The sequence below is a fragment of the Magallana gigas genome, chromosome 9 (assembly GCF_963853765.1).
Source record: "Magallana gigas chromosome 9, xbMagGiga1.1, whole genome shotgun sequence".
Taxonomy (NCBI): domain Eukaryota; kingdom Metazoa; phylum Mollusca; class Bivalvia; order Ostreida; family Ostreidae; genus Magallana; species Magallana gigas.
The window spans coordinates 7,216,995-7,232,351 of record NC_088861.1 but is presented as its reverse complement, the minus strand read 5'-3'; the positions used below and the strand labels follow the sequence as shown (position 1 = coordinate 7,232,351).

Genomic DNA, 15,357 nt, shown 5'->3' with positions numbered 1-15,357 from the left:
GCCTCACGTGAAATTCACGTGAAATGAGCTTCACGTGAATTTCACGTTAAGCTTCACGTGAATTTCACGTGAATTTCACGTTAAGCTTCACGTGAATTTGTTCACGTGAATTTAACGTGAATGTGTTTCACGTGAATTTAACGTGAAAATTTCACACATTTTTCACTAAAATTTCACGTGAAAACAGTTTCACGTGAAATTCACGTGAAAAATTTCATGTGAATTTCACGTGAAATTGTTTTCACATGAATTATTTTTCTTTTCCAAAAGCATGTTCACTTTTCTATTATAATTTCTTGTTTTGCTTTTATAATTGCTTTCAATATGCATCCTTTTTTAAGTACTGTCAATATTCGGAAAAATTAGACTGTTTATCATATTATTAAGAATGACTACCATACTTAATTCATTATTGTGAAAGGAATATACAACATGAAACAAGATCAAATTGGTAGCATCAAATTTGCATTTATTTATTTGGGTTTTTAACAACAATATGCATCAATTAGTACGCAAAAGACAAATATTTCTTTTAAATTTATGAAATATATGATGTATGTTTATCATGAAAAAATAACTTTTGAAATAAAGATACATAATAAGCCTTTTTTTGAAACTATCATTTGTATACTTTTTAGTATTTTTTAAAAATATACAACAATAAATTATATGACTAATACAAGTATAACAAATACTAATATTTTATTGGCACAAACACACTTACAATAAAAGGCCTAAGATATGTATAAACAGAATATTGTTTACATAGATATATCATTATATATCCCATTCACATAAGAGGAAAAAATTTCTGATAGATAACAGAATTTTCATCAATTTTTAGCAAATAAACCCCATATCTCACTACAAAAGAACTGGTGTTACTATATAGTCAAAAAGTTTTTCTAAAAGTTTACACAGGTTTTCTAGTCCAATTGTCTTCTTGATCTTATAGTAAGCTTTTCTGGTCTTTTCCATGAGAACTGCTGTAGCAAAGTTATAAACAGTACATTACATATTAAAGTTAAACCAAATGACAATATTTTGACACAGTTTGAAGTAAATTTCCATTATAAGTAAATTAATTTATCAATACAAGATTTCACATTTGAATTAAATAAAAGAACTTTTGATTTTTCAATATTGACCTGTAATTTTGATTTAGAACAATATGTTTCAAGGGTGAACTGTTTCAAGAATATTTAAACAGTTATGTAAACCCATTTTTGCTTTCAGGTAGTAATACAATATCATCATCATATAATAAAGAGTTTACATGTATAACAATAATAGAAATACAAACCTATTTAACATGTATAAAAAGAACAGAAATACAAACCTATTTTATAACAAGAATAGAAATACAAACTTATTTAGATTAGAAAAGGTGCTTTATACACAATAAAGGCACACAAAACTGCTAATGCTATTCTATTGTAAAACTTTACAAGTGATAAGTGAACATTTCAAAGCAGAATGACTACAAATCAAAAATAACACTAGTTAGATAATTTTCCAAAAAATAAGGCAAGAATCTTTTGCTGTTGTCATATGTAAACATTACTGACAAAACTCATTGGTTTTCTTTGAAAAATGTCATTATAATGAGATTTTTGCTGTAGCAAATTTTTCTTTAATTTATCTATTTATTAATACAATGTTATTCCAATTGGTAAATTTAAAAAAAAAATCATTTACAAGACTTGGAATATTCATTTAAAAGTACCTAGCATTAATCTGCATTTGAACTAACTGTATCGATCTGCACCAACAATTATAATTGTAGCTTATCGGGTAGTTTGGAAATTCTAAATCTGTTAATAATGTAACCATTGTGATTGCTGTGCTTTAGAGATTTTTCATTGTGATTCTCTACAACTCTGCAGCCACCTCGTTTGCAGTCATGAATAACATGAACAACATGCCGAATGTGGCATGTTTTCTTAATGTGAGTCTCATTTGTTAACTGCACCACTTGGTTGCAACTTGTAAAGGAAATGTTGCACACTTTCAAAAAAGCTATCTCGTGTTCTGCTGTCTTGGTCTTTATACGTAGAAGCTTCTGAATCACTCCAATCCTGTCCTGAAACAAATATCGGAATATACATTACATACAATACCCTTAGTTCCTACATTATAACTACATTATTATATTTTTGTGATATGCTATTTCATTTGCTAATTTAAAAAGTTAACGCTTATATAAACCTTTTTTAATGATGTCACAATATCTCTGTTTAAAAAACATATCAACCTACATGATGTTATGTTTTGTTACATTTACATTTGGTACTGTTATTGCAGTTTATGATAAGAATCCGAGTTGGCCATAAAGCTCAATATAGCTATATGGTTTTCATTAAAAGTTGTATGTACAAAACCATTCTCCATTTGATGTAGACAATGTATCAACAAATAAAATCAATTTAATACTTTAAAAAACAAGAGGCCAATAGGCCTTAATGGTCACCTGAGTAGCATATAACCCATACCCAAACTTGTCTAGGAGTCTCATATATGCATTTAATTAAGTTTCATTATGAAGTAAAAAAAAATATAAATTTGTAATAACGGCCATCTCCCTGCCTGAAATATTCTTTCAAAAAGGACTATGAAACCTATAATTTTAGCGAAAAACTTAAAGATCATAATAGAGTGCATGACCTGATTTTAAAAAGTTGCAAGCCTCTGACAGAAAATAATAATCCCATATTTGTTAACTTTTAGGATAGGTTTTATGTGTATATGTTCTCATGGATAATCTACATGTAAAACAAGGTGGTTAGTATACATGTTTTATCTAAAACAACCTCCCATCCCCCATCCCCAGGGGCAGACAGAAGCTCTCCCTGTGGGCATTTAGACAAAAAACAAATAAACAGCTTTAAAAATCATCATGAGTTACTCACTTCTCCTGTGGTAGACCCATAAATTTCATAAATGAGATTCCTCTTATCATAGAGATGCTTCACACCAAAAATGGTAACGATTGGCCTTGTAGTTTTTAAGAAGAAGTTAAAAATGTAAAATTGTTAACCCACGACAGAAGTCATGCATGACGACGGACGAAAACAGATAGCAATACGTCACCTGAGTTTACTCAGGTGACCTAGAAATGAATTCATTATATTCATTATATCCATATTTGTTATATTATCTATACTTAATTAAAAGTTACCTTTACAGTTTCTGAATATAAGACAAAGCTTTGAATGCCTGCATAATCTCCTTCGCTTGTTATGCATCCTAGGCAGCTGTATAGTTTTGCATCTTTAGCAATATCAGTGTCAATGGCAACAGATATTGTGAGCAACTCCAACTCTTCCAGTAGATTGGGGTTACCCTGTTTAATGCAGATGAAGCAATATATAAAACCCTCAAAGACAAACAAAATTTCATTTTTAGAGTTAATACAATTCATTCCTTTAATTAAGACAGATTCATGTACATTAATTATTTTTTCATAAAATTTTCGTCAACCATCAGCTATTATGATGTAGAGTTTGGTATATATGCCTTCTTCAACTCTGATTTCGAGCCTAGCGGCTCTCATGCTGAATATACAGTGGCATTGGGCTAATAAGGAATGCGATATAAAAACTATGGCCAGGTAATAATCTATACATTTATTCTTAACCTATAATCATTAATTATATATGTACTTGCCATTGGTTTCCTTGAAGAAGTTCTGGTCACGTTCCGCAGCTCCCCAGCTTTAAAATTTTCATTTTGGTCAGGGACTCCAAGAAAAGACTTGATTTTCTTGTCATTTCCATATGACAGCACAAAACTGCTAGCTTGTTTCCTGCAAGATAATTTTTTTATCAGTTGTTTAGTCGATCAATATGCGGGGGAAAAAATGTATCTATCATGTAATAAATTTTTGATATTTACACTTCATTTCCATGAGCTAATGGTTTGACATAACTATACATAACAGATAAATATTGCTTGAACATATAACATTTCATTAGATTTAAATTGCGTATGGAACTGAAAAAAATTACTGATATTTACATAAATTAAACAATAAAATTGTTACCATGTATCATTCAAATGCAAGAAACCTCCAGACACCACATGTTTTGTCAATTCTGACTTTGCAAATTGGATGACCGTATCCCTTGACCTTTGATGGCCGTTCTGATGACGAATACTCTCTCTTATTGATTTGTGGTTTTTTTCAAACACGTCTTCAGTGAAATGAAGAGGATGGCCATGCCTTATTATGTCATCAGACTGCAATTATCAAACAAGATCAGACAATCTAACATTTAAGTACAAGCATGTATGATTTACCATATGGTAACTTACAAGATATAATATATGTGCCATGAATTTACATTATATATATATATCCGTCCTATTATCCTTTATTGAAAGTATTTTGCCACATTCATAGTTAACCATCTATATATCTGCTTGAAATTAATGTGCCTTTCCTTGCAGTATTTAATGTATGGTATATATGTTACATTCAGAATTGAGTCATTTATTAGTGATACTGTAAACACAAGTCAATTGGGAGCTATATTTTACATACTATATGAACACAGAAATGTGTCTTGCTTTTGCTGCCAAGTTGAGGAATGTTGTCTTTGATAAATGCAAGATAATCTTCAAATTCAGAACCAACTGACGTAACACCTTGATAAATGTGCTTGGATATCTGAAAATATACTGGTACATGAATCAAATAATACATATAATTCAACTGATTGAAGAGTGAAAATATGTTATTGTTTTGTGATTAAATTTTAGAATTTTAGTTTTAAAATCATAAGTATACATTTATGTTTTTTTTTAATGGCTATAATTCATTTCTCTATTACCAAAGCAAGCTTTCCAAGTGCTTCAACATATGGCATTTTCAACCCAGCGAATTCCATATTAAATGGAGCGACCTGAAGCTGTAAAAAGATTAACATCTATAAGTACATGAATAAACACCTAAAGAAATTGCTCATTGCCATGCATCACTTGTGTCTAAGAATAAGGAAAAGTTGTACTTTTGAACTTTTCATACTTACATAATGTTATAATCCTTTCCTTGTCGACTGTCCAAAAACTTGAAAAAAGTGTCAGCATTGATGCGGTAGGAAAAGTCAGTTTGATCAACAGTTTCCAAATGTAAAGTCAAAAGTTGCATCTGGTGTTCACTTAGAGTTCTGACACAGTGCTTCAAAAGCAAATTAGGTCATTATATAGAATGTTATTTATGGATACTGGATCATGCAAAATTCTTTTTTCAGAGCATATATATTTGCTTAATCTTGCTCAGGTTGAAAAAGAATGCTTGTATGTAAGGGGTAATGAGATTCGAATTAAAAGTTTTATGCCAGCTGAAAAATTTCTTAGTTATAGGTCAAGGCAAAACTATATTATAACCACTATATACTGGTATATTTAGCAAGTGTGCACTGTATAATTTACTTCCATATTCTTGATATTAAAGATATCTTACCTGAATCAAGTGTTTTGCTAATCCAAGGTACAAGAAATGAAGAATTCCTACAGGTGCATCCCTATGAGGAGAGGGAAAATATATCGAAACCAATATATTGATGCATCACAACTTTATAATATAATCCTAATACTATCTTGTATCTAGAGAGAATTGTTGTTTAATAAAATCAATACCTGTGGGGATCAACATGCTGCCACAAGCAATTGTCGTAGAATTTGATACCGGTCTGCTTTTGTATCATTGTTCTTGCACTACCTTGAGCATGAATTTCAAGTCTCCTTAGTGTTTTCCTTGTTGCAGATGATGTTCGCAATGGCCATATTGTAAATGGGTCTGATTTGTCAGCCTGAAATGGATTTTATTAAAGTTGCAGTTATGTAATTTCATTTAAAGAATGATAAGAAACTGAAGGAAATTAAAAGCTTTTACAAATTCAAAATTTTCTTACCAAACATTTGGGACAAAACTTAATTGCTGCAGGTCCCATGTGATTTGAAACCAAACTCATCATCTGGTAGTCGGATATTATGGATGAAATTTCTGATGTTAGCGTTATTTCTTGCTTTAAAAAGGCGTCATAGCTGTCAACTCCTATTCTAAAAAAGTCAGATTTAAACACCTAATATATACATGTACGTGGACAAACTTCCATCGATGTTCAAATTATTGTATGTGTTCTTACGTCATACGTACTCTGCGCACATTTTTATGTCGTCACATACTGGCTTTAAAAGCTCCATCATTGCAACCTGTTCTGATGCTGCTAGAAATATCGAGTTCTTGTTCTTGTTTTTTTCCTCCAAAGGAAGACCAGCCAATTGAGCTTGTATCCCATGCAAAGGAGCCCATCTCCGGGACTGGTTTGCAGACAAATCATCCACAAATATATTAAGAGGAATTTTAATGATGGGTTTTCCTTTCCAGAGTGAAGATGTTGCAAAAAAATCCCTTTTCTCCTGAAAAAAAAAAAATTATAATTTTCATTGCAATATAATTTTAAAAATTAATGCTGTTTTATTGACATTTAAGTTGTTGACATCTTGCAGTAAATGTGTTGTGAGGCTCACAATCATAATTTTTACAGATGAGATTGAGGTTTAACAAAAGACGTGGTAAAACAAAGAATAAAAAGAATATCTCACTTGATTTGGAATGGTAAATGATTTTTATCCAACTCGTTTCATGTTTTCTATCCCCTCGCCAAGGGTTGAGGTTAGAAAACAAACATCTTGTTGGATAAAAATTTGGGTCATATACCATTAAAAACCATGATAGATCACACACACACACACACACACACACACATATATATATATATATATATATAATATGTAGATATTCAAATGCTTACCTCTTCTGACAGTAAATTGAAGTTCTCATATCCATCATTAACCTCTCTCAGGTACACATCAATTGGCTGAGATACTGTGTACTTAGAACATTTATCAATTGGGACACAGAGTGATTTGTTCATAATCACCAAACACCTTTAAAAAGTATAAAATTTAAAAATCAGAGCAAATAGTTCTACATGCAAAAAGATATTTCAAACCATATTAATATGCAAATGACAAATCTGGATAAACTAGAGGTACTTTGAGCAAGCTCGCAAATAATAACTTGATTACTTCTTGGATGCATCTCTTTCTTATAGTGACCTTGAACTTGACCTTGAACTTGCACAAATGATCAAAGCTCAAGGTCAAGACATAATAACCTTTGAGTCAAATTTTAGCTTCTAATCATTTTCCATAACAAGATATGGCCTAGACAGGAATTATGCATTTTTTTAACAATGACCTTAAACTGCTTTACTGACCCATGGTCAATTAAGTTAATGACACATCCTCAGGTCATAAGAACTCTGTATGTGTAGTAGGAGCTTCCAATGTTTCTCTACTTTGTTTGCGGGGGGCATGATAAAAAATTCTGAGCTTGGCACTTAATATTAATAGTCCAGTTACCTATTTTCTTCTTCATTAAACAAATCTTCAAAGTAGGGGTGATCACCCTTTCTGAGTTCCTCAACTTCAACACAGAGTTCACCATTTTCCTGTAAATAATTTGATATACCAAACAATTGATATAGAAATATGAACAAATCTACTACAGTTATTGCCGAGATCAAAGAGATACATTATGTGAGTCTGACAATATTATTGAATTATTTAATTACCTGGTCACATTCCTTTACCATGAACTGTCTAATTTTCCCCAACAGTGTTTTCTCTTTGTGGGAAAATTCAATAATCTCTCCCAAAATAAAATCCATTGTTTTGCTTTTGCCCCAATGGAATTTCATTTCCTTCCACTTTTCAGCAGAGCTTTGTGTTGTGATTTTATGAGTGCCGATTTTTAAGATATTTGGATATCTGGAACAAATACATGTTATATAAAAAAAATAATGTATATGTAATTTTAAGCTAAATAAATCAACCAACAAATCCCACAATTCACCAAAGAAATTTAATTTAAGTGAATACCTGTCTATTTTCTGTGCAGTGCTAGGATTTGCTATAAGCATTTGAAGCATCGCAGATGGTTTGACCATCCAATGGATATTCCCATTTTCATCTGTATTCTAATAATATACAAGGGAATAATACATCATATATATATTTAAGCATTGAATCATTATTTTTGAAAGACATTGTCTCATAACTGCAGCAGTGTGTGCATACAAATTGAGTAAAGCGCGTTAATACTTTTTTTAGTATTAAGTACCCATGGGACGAGCACATTTTTTTAAATGAATTACAGTTCTCAACTCAAGAAAAACATTTATTATTTTTAAACATTTCATTTCTTAAACACAAAAAATCTTTTTAAAAATCATTTAAGAGTAAGTTACTCCCCTTGTTATTGCTACTGCTACTGCGCTACCTTTAACTTACACTAACATTCTATGAAAAGATATCTTGTCCTAAAATTAGAAAGCTTATGCAATTCTGAGAAAAGGTATGCCTCATATTGCCAATTCCATTGAGGTTTAAGAGAAATATGGCCATTTAAGTGAACCCACCATTTCCACTCTCCCCTATTTAACACAGATTCTTCCACTCTCCCCTATTTAACACAGATTCATAGGGCTCTCCTTCAAAAAAGCATATTTACTTAATCTGTTAGAGGTCAATTGTTCTACCTCCTTTAATAAGAAACCTTATTCAAATGCTTCATACATCTACATGATATTATCATGATAATAGCATCACATCACTTAGAAATATAACCCTTACATGTATACCCTCCCCCTATCTTTTGATTTTCATAAATAGCAATAGTTTGAAATATTTTACGGTACCTAATATTATGAAACTTGTGGCAATTTCCTTGAGTTATTTCTCACAATATTTGGAATAATCATCATTGATGCTAAGAATTGCTCCTTTTTGGTCAATTGGATGATTTGTAGCATTTTTATTTAAAAATCGACATGCCGTCCTGCATGTGGTTTCTTGTTTCCATGAAAAAGGAAGCTAACAATCATATTTAGTGATTATCTTAATATCTATTCTGATTTCAGTCTCCTTTAATTAAACCATGCTAAAACAGTAAAAACTACAAGTGTGATGCCTGCCTTAAATTTAAAAAAAATCAAACACACCATGCAGGGTAGCTGGAAACCAATAAGAATTTCATGAAAAATGTTCAAACTTTGCATGCGGTTCTACATTTTTGATGCATATATACAATAAAAGGGTAAAGGCATGAGACACATATTTTTTTTCAATGTGAAAGCCATGGGACATGTCAATTTTTTTAATGGATATTTTAATTTGTTCAGGTCCCATCATTGTGATAAATTTTGCCTGGTCCCTCAGTACCCTGTGTGAATTGCAGACGTTTAGGCCCCAACATGTTTAGGCCCCAAGACGGTTAGGCCCCAGGTAAGATGTTTAGTCCCCAAGATGTTTAGGCCCCAAGATGTTTAGGCACCTGTTGTTTATAATAATAACTGATAGTTGAAAGAACATGGCTTTTAAGCACTTTTGAGCCAATAAATGCAATTTACTTTAATTTGTAGTCAACTAACAATCGTTAATAATAACTGATAGTTGAAAGAACATGGCTTTTAAGCACTTTGGAGCCAATAAATGCAATTTACTTTAATTTGTAGTAAACTAACAATCGTTACGCAAACATAGCGTTATTTACTTTATATACAAGTTCTTGAAAAACTTTAATTACGGAAACATTATGCTATAAACTTGCATGGACACGCTATCAGTGATAGTATCATCCAGCATGGTTATGTGTCCGTGCTTTAAATCAGTTAATGCCGTGATCAAATCATACAATCATCACAAAGAAACGAACAAATGTTATATAAGAGAAATATTTCATTATTGATATTTCAAGAAAAGAAAACAAATCATTGTATTTTTTTCTATTATTGGAATTATACAACACTTGAATGTCATAAAATTGTTCAGTAAGCTTATCTATGGCAACTGATTTATACATAATATTTTTAAGAATCCTTATATATCCCAAAAGAATTCACCTACTTATTACCCAAATACAAGTGAAATATTATTTCTGTGATCATATTTGTACAATTAAAGGATATCTCCCCATATTATGTAATTTTTCTGCCAATGAAGCTTAACTTGTACATTGTATTTGGCCTGTCTTCTTTTGGAGACCCGTCTCTTCATGGTTTACTTCCAAAGTGAGGTGTGAAACCCTATTGTATTACTAGAGGATCTCTTCATTATCTTCTCCTAATTAGCACCTATCTAGAGAGGGAGCAGGATACGGTGGGGGTGTTGTTTTAACAATTTAATTCATGTCATACAAAAAGTAAATGAAAGTCTTTACCATTTCTTTGATCTCTAATTAGAAAATTAAATATAGAAAATAATATGATGTGACAAAATAATATGATATTTAAAAAATAATAAATTATGCATAAGATGCAGATTATACTTCTTTATAATTTTGAAAGTAAATGAAGTTTTGAATAATAAAATGTAAATTATAATTAACTTATACAAATGTATGCTGGTGCCTAAACCATTATTCATTTAAAAAATAAAATGAAAATTATAATTAACTTAGAAAAATGTAGGCTGGTGCCTAAAAATCTTGGGGCCTAAACATCTTGGGGCCTAAGCGTCTTATCAATGAAGGGCCTAAACATCTTGGGGCCTAAAAGTCTTGCTACCCCCTGTGTGTGTTACAGTGTTATAACTGCAGTAGCTTTCCACACACTTTACATGCAATATATATATCTGTGTGTGTATGTCAAGAATATATATTATGTATATATTATGTATGTTTTTCTACATGTACATGTACTTACTTGTATATGTTCATATAAAAAAAACAGTTTTTTCTTAATTTTTCTTAAACAAATGGATTTAATAAATTATAATTTAAATTATAATAAAAATATTTACCTGTTGTATCATCTCATCCAGTTTAAGATTTTCTGTCCAAAATGACTTGATTTTAGCCAATGAAGGTACATTTTTTACACAACACTCTCTCAAAATATAGAGAATAAATGAGAGTGTTTCGTCACTCTGAAAATGTAGGGAAAAAGTGTTTTAAAACAAAATGTCCGATATAAATGTCAATATTGAACGAGAGAGAGAGAGAGGAGAGAGAGCTAGAGAGAGAGAGAGAGAGAGAGCTAGAGAGAGAGAGAGAGAGAGCTAGAGAGAGAGAGAGAGAGAGAGAGAGAGAGAGAGAGAGAGAGAGAGAATACTTACAACTCGGTGAGTTTTAGAGCTGTGTAAAACACTTAAAAGAAAATGCAACTTAGATTCGAATGGAAACCAGTCGGATGGCTCGGACTCTTGGTCGTTCGTAATCCTTGTATCGATTTCTTCATCATCGTCATCGTCCAAAACTTCGTGTTGCATTTGCTTTGAATTGTTTCCCTTTGTTTCATCAGAATCTGAAGTGACGCTGTGATCTTCAATATAATCACAACAAGATGGGCCATCGCTGTCTATAGCATAGTCTGTAGAATCAGAACTTGTCAGATCAACATCGGCCTGTGATCGCTGATCCTGATAAATATCGCTAACTGAAAGAGTTTCCTCGTGATTTGTTAAATCTAAACAATCTCTGTGTTTTTTTGTTTCACAGTGTCGCTTGTAGTTATTAAATCGGTCAGTGGAAAAATCGCAGCATTCACAAATGAAACGTTCTTTTTTCTTGAATTTTGTCCGATACATATTTGACAGCTCATCGACGTCAATCTACTCCTTGAAAAATATTAACCCTTATCTGAATATTTGAAACGTTTTAAAGAGTAAGATTCTCGTTGCACGAGATTTGCAGACGACAACTAGGTCAAGCAGACAATACTGTCAACATTAAGAAAGGGAGAGTGGAAGTGTCAAATTAAAGATATGTATGAGGTATGTATATACTATTTATAAAAAAAACATCAAAAAATTCATCAGCAGGATAATCAAATTCATAGTTTTAGCTGTTGTTTTACGCTGAAGGAATATGCATGCCTTTGTTTACTGCATAAGCTCCGCCCATAGGGAAAATCCAAGTTAAAAATAAACGATATATATAGGATCTATTAATTTATCAAAAAGCAATAGTGAAAAACACCCATACTCAATTTAGTATTTTCAACACACACGTAAAACTTATTACTACTGAACATATATTTGGTTTTAAGTATATTATTAAAATTATAGGATAGCCAGAAAACAATAGAGAACAGCGAGACAATGTTTTCGGACTCGGAGCCCCCGAGCCCAAGACTATTAAGCAGACATTCGGGTGCCTCAAATTCCTGCCATGGCTGTGTTGAAAACACAAAACTTCTGAAACAAGTCTGTATGTATATATATTTATATTAAAAAAGAATTACGGATAATTTTTTTCTCTCTATCCCTCTCTCTCTCTCTCTCTCTCTCTCTCTCTCTCTCTCTCTCTCTCTGTGTGTCTGTACGTGCGCATAACTCTAAATATTTCATTCATCATGCATGGAAAATATCTCCTTTTTTCTGAAAATAGTTTGATTCAAAATTGTTGTTTTCAATGAATTTGATTTGTTTTTTTAATTTATTATAGTACAGGAATTAAAAGAACTAAAAGAGGAACTGTCTAAGAACACAAATAAGCAAAGTCCAAACACTACTGGATTTACTGTAGAGAAATCACCCATAGAGGTATCTCTCTCTCTCTCTCTCTCTCTCTCTCTCTCTCTCTCTCTCTGTTTTTCTCTCTCTCTCTCTCATATAGTCTATGATCAAAACAAATTGAATTAATAATTTCTTCATACTCATTATTTATCAAAGGCCCCTCTTGTTGAACACCTGAAGAAAAAGTTCCCTATCATGCTATTCCCAGTCAATCCAGACACAGAATTAAAAGTAAGTTAATGAAAAGTAAATTAAGCAGGCAATTATATTAAGTAATCAGCTGATAGGCATGTCTGATAAATAACACAAATTATCAATTTCTATGAAATGTATTAGTTAATTATTGTTTTATTTGTGCATGAATAAATTACTTAAAGTGAGTACTCTGCACTACATTTACTATAATCTTTATTACTACAGGCTAAAGTGACAGTACTTCTTCAAAAGAACGGGGTAACCGCTGATCTTCCTGTAGTTCTCAGAAGTGTTCGAAAGTATGCGGCAAGAAAGTTCGTTGACTTCAGGGCACAGACCAAATCCAAGGTCAACATTTAAATTTATTTTACATCATTTTAGTTTTTAGCCCATATTGAATAAATGCAAAAGGGATCACTTTTATGAACAAAATTTGAATTCTTAAGGGTTCTCAAATTTGTTCAGACAAATGGCCACATTCCAAGGAATGATAATCATAATAAGAAACAGTGATGTTGTGGATCATCTGCAATAAAAATATAATTAGTAATGAAGACATGTTATAAAAGTGTGTTATGCTTGTATTTCTGTAGAACCATAAGCTTGTATAGTAATGATTATGATGTCATGAATATGATGTCTAAGCTGCTGAGAAGTTCACACAAACAAATTGGCTTGATGGTGTGTTGTAAGACATTTTCATAAATAGATTTGGTTTTTTTTAGTTGCTTTCAGAAAAATTAGATGTGGGGGCAATGCAGTTGGCAGAACTGGCCAGGACCATCTTTTCCAAGTTCACAGATGCTGTGAACTTGGAAATTATCAAGATGACCATCATTTTGGTAATTATTATTTATTTATGTTATTTACTATATACACTGTATTAATATATGTCTGATCACCAAAATTGCTGTACCTTGATCAAATTGACTACGACATCCAACATTAAAATGCATGAACCAAAAAACACAATGTATGTATACTTGTTAAATATATTGATTTTTAAAAATCTATTTTCAGCGCTCCTTCTGCCATGAGAAGAAGCTCCTTAAAAAACTCAGAGGTCGGGAACCAGTCTCCTTGGATTTCTGGGTTGAATTGAAAGAGCACAAGGAAAGGATAGACTCAGATGAAGATCCTCTTAAATGGGAGAAACTCCAAGCCCGAGAGGAAAAGCGGATTGAGAGATATTAGAAGCTTTAGATGTATGTACAATACACAGTACAAAATATTACATCCTGTTTCATGATTATGATATCATATTAGTATCTTGATATATATTATAATTATCCGTTTGAATTTTAGGTGCACGAGGTTGACTTTGAGAGTGAAGATGATCATGACTGAGAGTGAAGGAGAACAATTTTTTATTAAATTTTACGTAGGAAAAATAAAATTTATACATATAAGATGACATTTGTTTTTTGTTTTGATTATACATTTTGATGGGATGTAAAATGCTTTCTTTAACCATGATAAAATTGAAACCAAATTAATTAATTTTTTAATACAAAGAAATCATTGGAGAGGCTAAAAAAAATTCTAAGGTATGAAAAGCATGCCGGTGCATGTGTACTAGTTTACATATGTGAAATTCACGTGAATTTCACGTGAAATTCACGTTATTTTCACGTGAATTTCACGTGAAGAATTTCACGTGAAATTCGTGTGAGTGCTCTTTTCACGTGAAATTCACGTGAATTTTTTCACGTGAAATTCACGTGAAATTAACGTGAATTTCACGTGAGGCACAATTGCCTGTGTATGGCAAATGTTTGTTGCAGGAAAATGCATGCCGGAATAGATAAAAAACCCCACAATATTCAGTTAAACTGTTTTTAATGAACAACGCTATTTCTTTGGATCGAAAATATCATTTTTAGAAATAAATATTCAAGACTGGAATCATGTAATTGCAAACTACTATGACAACATAGATTCTCATCTTAAGGATACTTGCTTAATCAATCAAGAATTATACTTGAAATTATATTGAAAAACTGTTTTCACACTAAACTAACACACGATATTCCACCTGTACGGTATACATGGATAATGATAAGGAGGGTTATTTATTTTCGGACACTTGTAAGATTGAACTTCATAACAGTTTCTTTACATCTATTACCTTCTTAGATGACAGCAACCTTGAGCTTCCCATTGTAGGATGTAGATGTAGATGTAATAACTCTTTTTCAGAAATAAAAATACAAGAGCATTATATTACAGAATACATATCTATCATTCCAGTAAACAAGGCAGTTGGGCCTGATTGCATCAGTCACAAAATGTTAAAGTCATGTAAAGGTACTAGCCCAAAACCCCTATGCATATTATTAAATAAATCATTATCACTGGAACTGAAAAATGGAAATTAGCACACATTCTTCTACTGTTGAAGAAAGATGACCCATTATTAACTTCAAGTTATAGAACAGTTTCCCTCTATGTCTTGTAAAAGCAAATTTTTTGAAAGAATTGTTATTAAACATGTATACAATAATTTACATTCACAGAATCTTTTTTTTTACAAATATCAAGCAGGTTATATTCCAGTCATTCAAACATGTATCAACT

General features: G+C 31.6%; 3 protein-coding genes across 3 annotated transcripts; 1 reads left to right on the top strand and 2 right to left on the bottom strand.

Moving 5' to 3' along the window:
• Positions 1 to 323: 323 nt before the first annotated feature.
• On the bottom strand, positions 324 to 4,928 carry LOC117687577 (uncharacterized). Its single transcript, XM_034464328.2, has 6 exons — positions 4,833 to 4,928; positions 4,544 to 4,669; positions 4,043 to 4,239; positions 3,667 to 3,805; positions 3,179 to 3,343; positions 324 to 2,083 (listed from the first exon to the last, which is right to left on the bottom strand). The coding sequence occupies exons 1-6, from the start codon at positions 4,926 to 4,928 to the stop codon at positions 1,775 to 1,777; spliced, it is 1,032 nt and encodes a 343-aa protein (XP_034320219.2). The 3' UTR covers positions 324 to 1,774.
• Positions 4,929 to 5,026: 98 nt separating this feature from the next.
• LOC136271179 (uncharacterized) lies at positions 5,027 to 11,655 on the bottom strand. Its single transcript, XM_066070610.1, has 11 exons — positions 11,185 to 11,655; positions 10,870 to 10,995; positions 7,951 to 8,048; positions 7,644 to 7,839; positions 7,432 to 7,520; positions 6,819 to 6,954; positions 6,161 to 6,423; positions 5,916 to 6,063; positions 5,641 to 5,813; positions 5,465 to 5,525; positions 5,027 to 5,179 (listed from the first exon to the last, which is right to left on the bottom strand). The coding sequence occupies exons 1-11, from the start codon at positions 11,653 to 11,655 to the stop codon at positions 5,027 to 5,029; spliced, it is 1,914 nt and encodes a 637-aa protein (XP_065926682.1).
• A 45-nt stretch (positions 11,656 to 11,700) lies between these two features.
• LOC136271793 (uncharacterized) lies at positions 11,701 to 13,985 on the top strand. Its single transcript, XM_066072307.1, has 7 exons — positions 11,701 to 11,841; positions 12,136 to 12,277; positions 12,515 to 12,612; positions 12,742 to 12,816; positions 13,006 to 13,128; positions 13,506 to 13,622; positions 13,801 to 13,985. The coding sequence occupies exons 1-7, from the start codon at positions 11,833 to 11,835 to the stop codon at positions 13,972 to 13,974; spliced, it is 738 nt and encodes a 245-aa protein (XP_065928379.1). The 5' UTR covers positions 11,701 to 11,832; the 3' UTR covers positions 13,975 to 13,985.
• Positions 13,986 to 15,357: the final 1,372 nt, after the last annotated feature.